This window comes from Harpia harpyja, chromosome 18 (assembly GCF_026419915.1).
Source record: "Harpia harpyja isolate bHarHar1 chromosome 18, bHarHar1 primary haplotype, whole genome shotgun sequence".
Classification (NCBI taxonomy): Eukaryota; Metazoa; Chordata; class Aves; order Accipitriformes; family Accipitridae; genus Harpia; species Harpia harpyja.
In genome coordinates this window covers 26,460,610-26,475,036 of record NC_068957.1, presented here as the reverse complement: position 1 = coordinate 26,475,036, position 14,427 = coordinate 26,460,610, and the positions used below count along the sequence as shown (strand labels likewise).

The following is a 14,427-nucleotide window of genomic DNA, read 5'->3' as shown; positions in this document are numbered from 1 at the left end:
CTGGTTTCTGACATTATCCAAGCAAAGAACCAGGTGCTAAGAAGTGATACTATTGAAGTCAATAGTACTTTTAAACTGCACATGATTTTTTTTTTTTTTTTTTCAGTTGGCTCTAGACCATCTGCAGCTTTTGCTGCAAACTGACATTGTGGTGGCAGACTTGGGCTTCAGCTACTTGTCTCTGTTTGAGAAGCATCTGATCATGTTTCCAGTATGGGAACTCTTCATGTCTTAGTAATTGATTTCACTCCTTTGTGTTGTGTTCTCAAACAGCTGCATGTTCTCCTCCTTGCAGTGTGTTTCACACAGCACCTGTCTACACAGAAGTTTTGTTTTGGTTTTTCCATAGCAAACACTTTGCAAAGTGAGAAAACAAATGCTGTTGCAGAACTAAGTTTCTGAGTTGGTAAACGAGGCAGTGTTTACTTCAGTTAAATTGGATTGTAGGTGGAGTTGGAAGGGGAAATACAGTGGGGAGAAAGGTGTCTGAAGCTAGCTGTTAAACATTCGCTGTTTCTAAAAGTGGACACCATCTCTCTATACTGTCCATATATCATACTAGCTGGAATAAGAATTAAACTGTTTTCTACTGCCTAGTGCACAAGATTACCTTGTGAAGGTAGTGATGTTGGTTCCTGATAGGGCTGTTACTGAAATGAATGTCCTAGAGCTTCACCAGTGGCAGATTTCCAGGCTTTGACTAAATGATTAGTCAATGATTTGACTAAATGATTAGTCAAAGACCTAGTGCAACAGTGCTAGGTGGTGTTTGTGTGGTATCATCACTGTGGTGGTGGTAGAAAGACTAACCCTCTGCCAGGGCTTGAGAAGGTGGTAAGCAGTAAGGTAGGGAGTTGGCAGTAGATGTGGGGATGTCAAAGTCTTCCACCTCTAACATGAATAAGGAGTCTTGGAGGCTACTGCAATGTGAGTGGTTGAGGAGCCTAATCCCAGCTGCTTGTTGCTGCCCTGCAGTCTAATCGTTGGCCCTTTACAATTAAGGAAACTAATTGCAAAGGAGGTAGCTATTCAGCTCCTGCCACAATGGGAAACATTTCATCTTGGTCTCTGAATGCAGATAGACAACAGACTGTCTGTCCATCTTTTTTTTTTTTTTTTTTTAATGGAAAATTCAAGGCTCTTTTCTATTGCAAAAAACTTTATAGTCAGACTTGCACATAAAGGAAAGCAAGTACTTCTATATGGACATGCTCAAACAGTTTATTGATCTTTGCATAAAGAACTAACTGAATACCGAACCAAAACATGAGAGCCTCTAGTGAGCTGACAACAAATACTAAGCTCGCTCCCTTTAGTATGGGGATGGGGCTTTGAATATGTTGTCAGCTGGCATATATCCAGTATGTTTCAAATGGCTGTTTGTGTGGATTAGTTCCTGTAAAGGGATAGTCTGGAGCTGTTCCCCCTGCTGACACGGGGACTAAGCAGCGACTGCTGTCTGACTGATAATCTGTTCACTCTATCTCAGTTTCTATCCAGAGGTACTCTTGGGTCCCATGATGGGGTGTGTAAGAACAAAGTTATGGCCATTCATTTTCTGTCTCTCTTAAACTATGTTGTGCTCCTGGAATTGCTAATCTAGTATTTTCTGCATGATGCTGGTTCTGAAACAGGAGCTGCTTTCATGAATGCTTTTTTGAGGGAAAGGAGTGTTCCTCTACAAAGCAAACTTATGGTTTTGCTGCTGTAGCACATTGACTTGGTGTGAAACCTGAAGTTTGACTCTTTCACAGAAAAATTTTAAGAGATCCTGCATTTTTTTTGCCCTAGAGTGCCCTTTCACTTTGAGCTGTCAGTTCTGATTTAAGCAAAAAGGAAGCTGCTAAGCATTACCAAGGTTTCTAGCTGCACAGCTACCTCTGTGCATGCTGCTGGCTTTGTTCAGTAACATTTAGGCAGTATTTGTTTCCACCCGTTGTATATAAAGGTAGATAAATATATTCATGATGCCACACATAATTCTGACCTATTCTGAATAAGATTCAAAAGACTTTTGGAAAGCTTGTATCTAGGTAGTAGCTTCATGAGGAGGAACAGTTTGAGTCTAAAGTTCTATAGTAATAATAGGTGAACGGGCTTGAGGTAGCAATGTTCCTGTCTCCCTCTTTCCTGCTTGGTTAAATTCCAAAGTGAATTTTTGTAGTGTTAGAACAACGCAGATGCTTCACTGCTTTGTTGGAAGTAGTTTTCTGCCCCAAAGTAGCTGGATGTACTAATATTGAGCTGACGCACAGTGCAGTAACATCATGATTTATGCTAGAGATCTTCCTATAACACCCCATCCCCTAGGCTTGTAACTGTACAGCTTTAGCTTAAATAGCTTAAGCTTGTGTGCACAGACAAAACCTGGACTGAGACAGGAGGATTGTACTGTCTGTCTTCTGCAGCTTTGCTTATGTACCTCTGCTTATGTACCTCTTAGCATCAGCTGCTGAGCACCAGTGTGTACTGACTCACTAGCAAAAACAGTAACTCTGCTCCCATTCCTTAGCTGCTAGTGATGGATTAAAAGAAGAGCTCGAGAGAAGGGCTATGCCTGTCAGGGGTGCTGCTATCCCATAGGCCTGATTACTTCACAGGTACCTTGTAATACTGCTTTCCTGGGGATGCAGGGCACAGGCACTGCAACAGCAATAGTTGCTTGTTTTTCTTCTTTGACCCTTTTCTGTATCAGACTGAAGTGCAGTTGGACTGGGGACTTGTGTGTAAAACAAAGTGTTGCTTTGCCTTGTGTATCTCCTACATGTGAAAGATTAACCCTTTCTCTGGTAAAACTGCTTAGCTACTTATTGCTATGGATAGCTTTGAAGTTGTGTCCCTTCAATCTTTTTTACTCTGAAACTTCCTTTTGTGGGGTAAATTGATTCTAGCTTATGTCAGTGAGATTTTGGCCTGTTGTGGGGGTGAGGGGGACTAGCCTGTACCTTGGACAAGGAGAGAGGTAACTAACTTGCTTAAGTGCTCCACAGCTGGCTGGCTGGAAAGCTTTCACAGAAATGCCCTGGTTTAGTGGATGCTGCACCTTACAGGGTCCTCAGGTAGCCTGTGTACAGACTAGTCACAAAATCTTCAACTGCTTTGATTTCTGTGGTATGAAAACATACTCCCTTCTTCCATGTCTCCCACATGCTGTATGAAGCAGCTTCTCAAACACTTTGTTTGTGATCACTTTTGAACTTGCATCCTGCTGGTGCCTTGTTCTTTCATTCCCCTTCAGAGCCCCTTATTCCTTCTTGTCTCTGCTAGCGTCTTAGCTGTCTGCTATACTAGGTCTGTTGGGTGGTGAATGCAGTTGATGGGTGGGGATCTCTACCCATTTGATAGGCCTTACATCAGGATCTTGTTTTTAACAATGAGTTGCGGTTACTAAACTGTTCAGTCACTACTTCCTTCCCCAACCTAAAATGAACTCTATTTCTCCAACTTCAGGACAGATTTGCTTCTCAGTGATGTGCTTAGTGCTCTTTGAGCCTATAGCTGACCATGTAAACTTCAGTCCTTCCAATGCTAGCTTTTGGACATTGCAAAGTCCAGGAGATGGTGGCTTCAGCATGCTGCTCCAGAATAAGCCTTTAGAGTAACCAAAACACCCAGTCTCATTAATTGGACAGAGATCACCTTTCAGAGCCATGAAGCCAAGTCACAGGTTAAGGAGAAATGAGACATTAGAAAAACTTTAGTATCTGTCACTTCAGACTTTGAAAGCGTGTGGTTAACCTTCCTAGGAGGCTTTTCCTCAGTTTCATGAGCTTTTGGGGTCAAAACTAAGCTTGTAATAGAAAAGTGCACTCAGGTATGGGTTAAAATTGTAACAATAAGCATCTCTCTGCTCTCTCTAAACCTAGTCACTGATGCTGTGTTTTATGTTCAGTACTGAGCCTAATACATAGTGGAGTGTGGGGCTATTTTTTTTTTTTCTTCTTAATCTTGAGGATCCTACAAATTTCATTAAGAGCCAGAGCTGCTAAGATTCTGAGTTTATGTGCTCTGCCCTGGCTTGCTTATCTGCTGCAGTGAGTTTAGTGGTTCTGTTGAGTACCAATTTCAGTCTCTTCTTTCATGGTTGCTGAAGCTTACAACACAGGCTGACCGAATCGCACTCAACTTGTGAGTAACTCCAGCTGAATTGAGCTATGTTTGGAATAAAAGTGGATGGTCTCTCATGGCCTGTAAACTAAGCTTTGAGAGGAGGGAGACTGTAGAGAAGCCTTTAGCCTTGGTAGGGTCCTACCTAGTAGTGTTTGAATACATAGGAAACTGGTCTGGGGCACTTGATCCAGTAGATGAAAGCACTGAACCGAAAACTCGCTATAGCAGTTTCATGGTAGAAAGCAGCAAGTCTTGGGACAGTGGCCGATTCCTCCAGCAAACCCCAGAACTCTTTGTTTGTATAATGAAGGCTTGTGGTTGAGTGGTATGGAAATGGGTCTTGAATTTCACAGGAACATGTGGAAACTTATTGGCTTTTATAAAAGCAGTAGTCTGACCAAAACCGGACTGCTTGTTGCTAAGGAGATCAATGGCAAACTGTAATAGGCTTAAAAACTCAAAGATCATCCTGTCATTTAGCACTTTGGCATTTTAGCACTTTGAAAGGGAAAGTTAGGAATATATCCATCAGCCAAATGGAAGGGGAACAGTTGAGTATTTATGGCTGTAGATGGAGCCCACCTTGGGTGTTAGGGTACCTGGAAGACCATGTTCTAAGTTGTTTTTGGCTATGGCGTATGAAACTGTAGGTGTGGCACCAGTTCAGAGCTCATCCAGCAATAAGGTTTGCTAGCAGTTTTCTCTCAGAAGTACTTGACATGCCTGTCATAGAAAGGGAGAGAGGCCCACTTCATCTTTAATGAGGACAGCAGGTGAGATTCAAGACAGATTTGTGCTGCGGTACAGCCTGGCATGCTTTGGCCTTTGGCACAGGAACTTGCTCTGAGTGGAATGTCTTCTCTGCTGGAATGCTTTGGTCTTGCCCATGTGTAGATAGTGCTTTCATGCAGGATCTGCACTTGTTTGCCAGTGTGGTGGTGTATTTTCCTGGGCTGAGAATGAGGGCAATCTTCAATTGTCATCTTGATGCTAAAATCTACATTTGAGGGGCTGCCTATGGCTCTCCTTCTGCTGTGGAGCAGGACTCAATGGCAAGAACATAGTTTGGAGGGAGATGGGTGAGTGCTGAGGGGAAGGACAGGAGGAGTCATGCAGACCTGGAAAATGTGGAGTAAGGAGAAGTGAGAGAAAAGGTTGCCTGGAAGACCTTGTGTTTCTTCTCTGAACGTAAGTAAAAAAAAAAAAAAAAATTGTACTACTGTGTGCTTACTTAGACTGTCTGCAGTGAGAGTCACTAGAAATGCACCTTTTCCCCTGAGGCAGTATTGCTTACTATGTGGAATTTTAAGCTAAGGATACTTGATGAAGAGCTTTGTCATGGCTAGTCAAGGTACTGTGGGACAGCTGGATTTTAAGGCTGCCTGTAATCTGTTGCCAGTCGTAGACTAAGCCTTGTACTGCAGGCTGAACAAGACCCAGGGACTGACTTAATGTTCTTCCTGGCACGAAGAAAAGATGTCACTCTAGCCAAGAGTGTAAACTTCAGGTAGTTAAGTATAGTGGCCTGGGTTAAACAATACTCTGTAGTCTGTCCTGTGTGCCAGCCCTTCTCCATCCTTGGCCACTGCCAGTAAATGTTTGCTTTTTGGAACATCTTGCAGTTCATCAGGGCTCTGAATGCTGTACACCCGCAAACATAATTGGGCTGCTAACTGCCAGCCAGACTCCTTGCAGCTGTAGAAAGCTGTTTCTTCTTCATGCTTTTTGCCTTGCTAACTGGAACTAAACCTGTGAAAGCTGAGGTGGAAAGGAGGGATTAGGACTATTTTTCCCCCCTTGCCCCCCCAATACAGTAGCAGCTCGGGGTGTGATGTTGTGTGCTGTGCCGTCTTCCCTCTCTCCTCCGTCCAGTCCATTGTTGTCACTGCTATTGCTGTGCAGACTTCTGCTGTGGAATAAAAGTCCTTTTGTGCAGGGCCTCAGTGTGATGCCGTTCAGTTACTTGCTGGCAGTCCAGCTTGTTGAATTTCCAGGCATAAGCTGCTGACAAATGGAAGTGAGGCAAGCAGACACATACAGCAGAGGGGGGAGTTTCCATCCCATTCAAATGTTAATGCTGCCAAGAACAGAGCTTTCCTTAGGCTCTAGGACAGCCTTTCTTTCTCTCCTTGTACCACGTGCTTTCAATGCATACAGCAAACTCTGATTCTTCTCAGAAAGTCTCCTTAGCTGTGTGCATCCTACTATGTGATATGCACCAGTGAGGGTTTATCTGCCGCACGTTCCCCTGTGTTTACAGGGGCTTTAGGCCAGGTTTCCAGTTCATGTTTAAGCAAGAACAGGCTGAATAATTTCAGGGACTCCAGTGGGATGATGTATATAGACTATGTGGCCGTGTGTAGGTTCTGTCTCTGTGTGTGCTGCTAATAGCATGCCTCTGCTGAAAGCTCCCTTTGGTTTTTGGGTCTGAAAGGAACTATGGCCCTAATGCTGCTTTTGTAAGGCCAGAAGAAATGTCTGATCCAAGCCCTAAAGAATCTAACTGGTACTGTGTTTGCGGGGAACCTACGTCCTTGGTGTTGTATCTTGCCAAAGCTAGAGACCACACTGGAAGGGAACAGAGTGCATCCTTAGGATTCAACAAGGAAGTAATTTAAAAGGAAGTAGGCATTTAGGGAGAAATCATACAACATGGGACAAGGCAGTACAAAATTACCTCAACTTACCTGACAGGGGGGACACCACGATCAGGCAGCTGGATTTCCCAGGGTGAGGCTCATCCAGGTGTTGAGTGCCTCTGAAAGAGCAAGCCCGAGGGGTGGGTGGTGCGTAAAGGCAGCTTAGTGTTGTACTTGAGGTACAGTGTCCACCCAAAGACAAGTGTCTTCTCCCTTACCCTTCCTCGTCTAGTAATGGAGGTGACAACTAAGTGCCTTGTTTGCCAGTATGTGAACAACTCCTGGGGGTTCGGGAGAGATGTGGCGGAACTTCAGTTTCTAGACTTGCTGGACCCTATGGCATGTCCCAGACTTGCCGGGGCACAAAGCTTGTGGCCTCCTGCTAGTGAACAGGCTTTACCAAGAAGCTTCTGCCCCTCCTTTTACCAGCAGTAGCATTATACGGCAGTAGTCTTGCCCCCCCATGAGGCTCTTGGCTCATGTTACAGTATGTCTTTAAAGCCTTCTTAACTCTTATTTACATAGCACCCATGGTGTGCTAGGGAAATGACCAAGGAGAGAGCTTACATAGCTGTGTAGTTAATTTCTGTGATGGCTCTTTGTCCTGGCACAAGGGATGGCATATCGATTTACCTACTGCAGTACCTCTTACCGGTGCCACTCATTAAAGAGCTGCGTGAAGGCTCTGTCCTCAGCTATTGGTGACGTAGAACACAAATCTTAAAATAGCACAACCTAGTAGGACACAACCTAGCAGGGTGATTCATGGCTTGCCCAGGAGTGGTACATTTGCATGATAAAGGAGGGTTGTACCTGAAAATGGAGCTGCATTTTTGATTCCTGGCAGCTATTACACCTGTCAGACCTGTTGCATCGTATTTTGGCTATACATGTTGGCTCATAAGTAGCTGAAGAAGATAGTGTCCCAGCTGTTGTTCATAAATAGCAACAAGCCTTAAAGAGATGAGGGAGAGAGAAGAATATATCTCCCACTTAAGACCCCCTCAGATGCCCTAAGACCTATGTACGTGCACCATAGCAGGGGAGGCAGAAGGCTAGGGCACTGGTTGTCTTCGTGTTCAGCTGAACTTACCTCTAACATGTTCTCTTCCACCAGTGAGATCAGCCCGTCTGGCTGGGGCATTTGCTAATCATCTTTCTTCCAGGTCGTCAAGACAATTGGTCTAAGAGAGGTCTGGTTTTTTGGACTTCAGTATCAGGACACCAAGGGCTTCTCAACATGGCTGAAATTGAACAAAAAGGTATGTTTTCTCCAAGTATTTCACTTGTCCTGGGTTCCCTTCTCTTGGAGGGCAGGGGCAAATTCAGTCTCCATACTTCTGTCAGGGATCTGTTCTTGCCTCTCCACACACCTGAAATACTGCAAGATTAGCGAGTTGGTGTTGCCTTCCTTCAGTCCACACACCCCCTCCCCAAGGTACAAGGAGTCACGGTGTCTGACCTTGTCCTCCTGCATCTGGTCCTGTTTGTTATCCAGGCAGATCTGTTACCCTTCCTGGTAACATGCTAATGTGGTGCTCATGAGTATCTTGGTTGGAGAGAAACCTGCAAAGTAGCTTACCTAGCACTGATCATAACCAGTGGCTTGTGATAAGTCCTGTGGGGAGAGGTGATGAGGTATTTAGCAGTAAGGAATGGAATATCCTTGCTGTTCTGCCCACTCACTTCTGCATTGGAAAGAATAACTTTTTTTCTAATGCATGCTTGTCTTCCTGTTCATAAACCTGCTCCCCTTCACTTGGTATGTAGGCTATAAAATCTGATAACTCTGTTCCAGGTAACAGCACAAGATGTACGCAAAGAAAGCCCCTTGCTTTTCAAATTCCGTGCCAAGTTCTACCCAGAGGATGTGGCAGAAGAGCTGATCCAGGACATCACGCAACGCCTTTTCTTCCTCCAAGTGAAGGAGGCAATTCTGAATGATGACATTTATTGCCCTCCAGAAACAGCTGTACTTCTGGCTTCTTACGCTGTCCAGTCAAAATATGGAGACTTCAACAAAGAGGTACACAAGTCTGGCTACCTTGCCAGTGACAAACTGCTCCCACAGAGGTAAGTGAACCTGGGTGGTCTTACACCTTTGTCTTAAAGGGTTTGGGATTTTTTTGGGGGGGTGGAGGGGTGTTTGGATAGTTCAGAATAAAATACAGCCTGGTGCCTCTGAGGATTGGGATTAGTATTCATTTAATTAAGAGCTTTAATCTTAAACATCCTATTGCTACTGAAGAAACTCTAATCAGAAGTAGTGAGAGAAGCTCCAAACCAAAAAAATGTAATGCTCCAAGGAGAAGCATAACTGAATACAACTTGTCATTTCTCAGAAGTCTGAATACTGACTGCTGTGTCTCTAGGGAGCCTTGTAATAAAACTGTATTTCCTGGAATATTTTTGTGGGGTAACTGTGATGCCAATGGAATATTTATTGAAGCGTTAATCAAGAGTGATGTGACTGTGTGTGCACAAATGCAGTGGCTGGTCTCAGACATCCCATGTACTCTTTCTAGAGTTCTGGAGCAGCACAAGCTTAACAAGGACCAGTGGGAAGAGAGGATCCAGGTGTGGCATGAGGAACATCGAGGAATGATTAGGTAACTGATGCAGTGTGAAACTGCTGTATTTAAAGTAGTGTGATATATGCTAGTGTGTAATGTATGAATGCATACAAAAAAATCTGTGGCTTGTTTCAGGATGAGTTAGCGTTCTTGAGGTTATTCTGCTCAGAGTAACTAGGTTCACATGCCTCTGCTCTTTCCAGTCCACATCAGCTGGCTGTTCTTAGTAAAACAAAACTGAGCTTGCAGAGTGAGTTTGTTATTTTCTACTAGGGTGATGCTTGGAACCTTTGCCAGCTTGTTGCTGCTCTGCCCATGTAGAAGACAGCACCTTCTTGCTCTGATGGCTTATAGACTCAAAAAGGAATATCTGCTTTCTTTTTGCACGTTGCAGAGAAGATGCTGTCTTGGAGTACCTGAAAATTGCACAGGATCTGGAAATGTATGGTGTGAACTACTTCAGCATCAAAAACAAGAAGGGGTCTGAACTCTGGCTAGGTGTAGATGCTCTTGGACTCAACATTTATGAGCAGAATGACAGGTAATAAACCTTCTGTCCTCATCATTACCTTCAGCTCCTTTCCAGTGTAAAGGTGTTCAAAATTAATCTTTTCTGGCATTCAAGTCTTTAAACTCTACAATTTCTGTATCATTCTTGGCTGTGTTTTTGACACTGCCAGAATAATCCATTAAACATGCTGCTTGGGACCAAAAAAATACAAGAAATTGGCAAATCTTATCAGGCTAGTTTTACTTGTATCCCTAGTCTTCCTGCCACAGATGCATTCTCCAGTTCTATTTTCCATTTAAAAAGACAAAAGTGGGGTTGAAAAACTGTTTCTTATGTTTGTAGTTCATTTGCATGACTAATATTGGTGGCTGATTCCAGTCAACATAAGAGTACTGAAATATGAAGGCAAATTTGGTAGTATTTTGAGCTATATATTGTAAGTCAAGAATTTGGAATGACTTGGGGCTTTTTTATTTCCTTCTGCTTTCTATTTCTGCAGGCTAACACCGAAAATTGGATTCCCTTGGAGTGAGATCAGAAATATCTCATTCAATGACAAGAAATTTGTTATCAAGCCTATTGACAAGAAAGCACCAGTAAGAAGCAACATTCAAATTAAACTTTTGGCTTCTTAGCTGAGTGATCTTTTTTTTTTTTTTTTAATTGCACACTATCTTTTCATCACTAATGTCAACGCTGATTTAAGGAGTGCTCTACTACCTGATCTGTTCAGGGCACTATGCACAGAATGGGTCTAATGGCAGTAAGGTGATAGTTGGGATTTTTTTCTGGCTAGGAGGGTAGAAATTTATTCAGTATAACCGCAAGCTGTTCAAAGTCAGTGGCAGGGAGAAGCTCTGCTTAGGGTTTCTGATTCTCCTAAGACTGTTCAGATTCTCTGATGATACAATTAGGGAACTGAGGCACCTATGTTAACTGTGAATGCTTCCTTTGCAGCCTGTTGGCTTTAGTAGTGTGTGGGATGGTCTTTTACAGTTTTTCACCTTACTTGAAGCTGAAGCTTCACGTCGTTTTGTAGGGTATGCTGGGACGTTTTTTTTTTCTTGCAGATTTATAACGAACATAATTGGTTTAATCTTTAAGGCTTATTAATTTCCTTTGTCAGCTGATACCTTCTGTTCTTCTGGTCATTCTTGTTGCACTGCTGCTTGGAAGCATTTCCCTGCTGCTGTTGCTCCTTTTTAACAGAGCAAAGTTATTTATCCATTGGAAATAATGTTTAACATGCTTTCTGGCATAAGACAAAACATTACACTCGATGTGGCTGGCCAGACTATTGCATTAAATAACTAAGTGGGGAGAAAGGTGGGAGAAGTCATAGTCTCAGTGTATCTGGTAAACCAGCCCCTGATGGTGTTTGTAACGAAACAGTGAAGCTAAGTTGCTGTGTAGTCTATGTGCTAGTGATGCTTTACAATGAAATGCAGAACACTGTAACAACAAGTTGGGTACTTCTGCCCTGTGTGTGTTTGTCAGGTTGAAATTCATTCCTGAAAGATAGGTGTCTACCTACCACCGCTGATGAATTAGACATTGTTAAGAAAAGCTAGCTAACAATTCTAGAATGCTTAGGGTCTTGTAGTGTATTGCATACACGGGGGGCTTCTTATGCTGAAAGAACAGGTCTAATACTGCCTTTTCTTGTCCCAAGGACTTTGTATTCTATGCCCCTCGGTTACGGATTAACAAACGAATCTTGGCACTTTGCATGGGGAACCATGAGCTCTACATGCGCAGACGTAAACCGGATACCATTGAGGTGCAGCAGATGAAGGCACAGGCTCGGGAAGAGAAGCATCAGAAACAGATGGAGAGGTTGGTAGGGTTCTGAGTAACCTGGACTTGGTCAATTGCTGTACGATAGCATCACGTGCTAGATAAATTGCTGGCAGCACCTTAATCTGCTTGAGCCAAAAATAGAGCAGACTGCTTTCTGCTTCAGTAGATCTAATGGGATGAATGACAGTCATCACAAATGTGACCCACCATCACTTTCTTAAAGACTTGTCTGTCTATTTGACGGGACTAATATGCATCCTGATATAAGGAGATTTCCCTTATAACATTGCTATTATGAACTTGCCATTGAGATGAATGCCAGCAGAGCTTTTTCTTTCTGCGTTTCAATAAAGGGGTGTGTCTGGAGTAAAACTCATCAGCTGAGTGTTGCAGTGCATGTCTCTTGTGTGCTCATGGCTTTACTAGGAAGCACTCCAATCTGAGTAGCTGTTAATTTGAAATTGCGTTATGACTTCCCCCTCATCAGAGCCCTGCTGGAGAATGAGAAGAAGAAGAGGGAGTTGGCAGAAAAGGAGAAGGAGAAGATTGAGCGTGAGAAGGAGGAGCTAATGGAGAGACTCAAGCAAATTGAGGAGCAAACCAAGAAAGCTCAGCAAGGTAATATGAAATGTTCCAGTATTTCCTTAGATGCATAGTCTGAGTGAGAAGGATTCAAGCAGTAAAGCTATGAGCATCTCTGAGCCATTTGGCTCTCCAGTATTGTATGCTAACTTGTGTTAGGGCCCTGGTTTAGCCTTCTGAAGCTGACTGTAAGCTTCCATATGCAGCTGCTGAAATAGGACTTCCATTAAAGAGATGGGTGGCAGCCAAGATGCCCCTCTAGCAGTGAGAGTACCTTGCAGTTGTTCATGTGTTGGCTGGAAGCTTTATCCCAGCACATCAGAAGAGGATGGAGTCAGTGTAGCATGGGTCACACCAGCCAGTACTCTGATGTGATTACTGTCTAATTGCTTGGCCAGTGTTAGTGTGGTGTTGCCCAAGCAAAATGCTGTATGCTTCTCTGCCTTTGAGGATGTCTTTTTGGGGTGGGTACTTCCCCACAAATCAGTTGGGCAAGTAATCTGTTGGCTTGGAACAGGCCTGGCTCTTAGTCTTCCAGCTCTAGTTACAATGTGAAGGAGAGGAAAGGGGACAGTTACTTGTATCTCTCCTTTACCTGTCCCTCTGAAGGAAAACCCTTATCCAGAATGTAGGTGTAAGGGCACCTTCCTCTTCTACTGCCATTCTTTACTTTATCTCTCTTTGAATGCTCTCCCCTGTTCTTTCAGAACTGGAAGAACAGACTCGCAGAGCTATGGAGCTGGAGCAGGAGAGAAAACGAGCTCAGGAGGAAGCAGAGAAACTGGCTAAAGAACGTAGAGAAGCAGAAGAGGCAAAGGAGGCCCTATTGAAAGCATCCCATGATCAACAAAAGACCCAGGAACAGCTGGTAAGTGGGTGAGCTGAAAACTGGGTAGGGAAAATAGTGACAGGGTAGGCATCTAAGGTCTTGAGGCAAACCAGGCTATGAATATAATGAGGAAGCATAGTTTGGTTCTTCGGTTTTTTTAGCCTCAAGCAGATGAACTTATATCTAAATACAAGTGTATTTGTACAGTAGATCTGGATTTCTGTGCTTTTTGCCTTTTTTTCGTATGTGACGCTGGGAACAGAGTGTAGAGCTCACTGATTGCTTTCCCTGGTTTGGATTCAAAGAACTGAGTTATGTAGCATTATTTGGAGGAGAAGAAGAAAAACAAAACCCACAACAAAACCTGAAACTCTACTGGCTTCCTTTTCCCTTGCATCATGGAGATATTGGTGGGACTGAAGTTTACAGGAAGGCTTTCTCCTTACTGAAAAGATGTTAGAGATACTGTTTTCATTCAGGACTTGGACTAAATGCTTAATTTAGCAAGTACTTTGGTTTTGCCCCCACTAAAAGCCTTTCTTTTGCAGGCTGCTGAGATGGCAGAACTCACAGCTAGGATCACGCAGCTGGAGCTGGCCAGGCAGAAGAAAGAGAGTGAAGCCCAGGAGTGGCAACAGAAGGTAAAGCAGAATCTGAGCAAATGGCAGTACTTTTTGTGGAGTTGCTCTCATTCTGTGTTGTGACCTAAACTACTGCACTAGATACCACACTAGACTGAGTGTCTGCAAGCTTGAGGCTGTTGTAAATACCCATCCTTGCTTTTCTTGGTGGAATGAGTGCCTTATTCTAACTCCATGTAGAAATATTTTGACTAATGAGGCCTAAAGCCCATTTTCCCTGTATTATAATAATTCTGAAAATCTCTGAAGTGTTAGCCAGCAGAAAGTGTTTCAAATGGTTGTGGCTGAGTAGCTTTGGAACATGCCCCTTCAGTGTGCAAGAGGTGCAAGCTTTCCTGTAATAAGCACTGAGTAGCACTTCTGTGCACTTCTGCGAAGTTGCATGCACTCAGGATTATATTGACTAACTCACTGTGGCATGCCCTACTGCAGGCACAGATGGTGCAGGAGGACCTAGAAAAGACCAAAGAGGAGTTGAAGACTGCCATGAGCACCCCTCATGTCACTGAGCCCATGCACTCTGAGAATGAGCATGATGATGAGCAGGATGAGAATGCAGCAGAAGCCAGTGCTGAGCTACGATCAGAGGCCACCATCAAGGACCGCAGTGAGGAGCAGCGCACCACTGAAGCAGAGAAGAACGAACGGGTCCAAAAACACTTGAAGGTAAGAAGTTGGCAGCAGAGAGGGTGTGTGTCTGGGTGCTGCTTCTATTCTTGCCATTCATTGCAGCTGGGAGGTA

General features: G+C 43.7%; 1 protein-coding gene and 1 long non-coding RNA gene across 3 annotated transcripts in view; both read left to right on the top strand.

Moving 5' to 3' along the window:
• The window catches only part of LOC128153810 (uncharacterized), a 275,250-nt gene that overhangs the window by 141,010 nt on the left and 119,813 nt on the right, over positions 1-14,427 (top strand). The window lies entirely within an intron of this gene.
• MSN (moesin) overlaps positions 1-14,427 on the top strand; it is a 48,289-nt gene that overhangs the window by 29,684 nt on the left and 4,178 nt on the right. For both annotated transcript variants that reach the window (XM_052813580.1, XM_052813581.1), the window contains exons 3-12: positions 7,916-8,011; positions 8,548-8,822; positions 9,275-9,358; positions 9,717-9,863; positions 10,333-10,429; positions 11,506-11,669; positions 12,121-12,251; positions 12,923-13,083; positions 13,593-13,685; positions 14,118-14,351. In XM_052813580.1, coding sequence (XP_052669540.1) covers positions 7,916-8,011; positions 8,548-8,822; positions 9,275-9,358; positions 9,717-9,863; positions 10,333-10,429; positions 11,506-11,669; positions 12,121-12,251; positions 12,923-13,083; positions 13,593-13,685; positions 14,118-14,351 — 1,482 coding nt within the window. The remainder of the gene's footprint in view (positions 1-7,915; positions 8,012-8,547; positions 8,823-9,274; positions 9,359-9,716; positions 9,864-10,332; positions 10,430-11,505; positions 11,670-12,120; positions 12,252-12,922; positions 13,084-13,592; positions 13,686-14,117; positions 14,352-14,427) is intronic.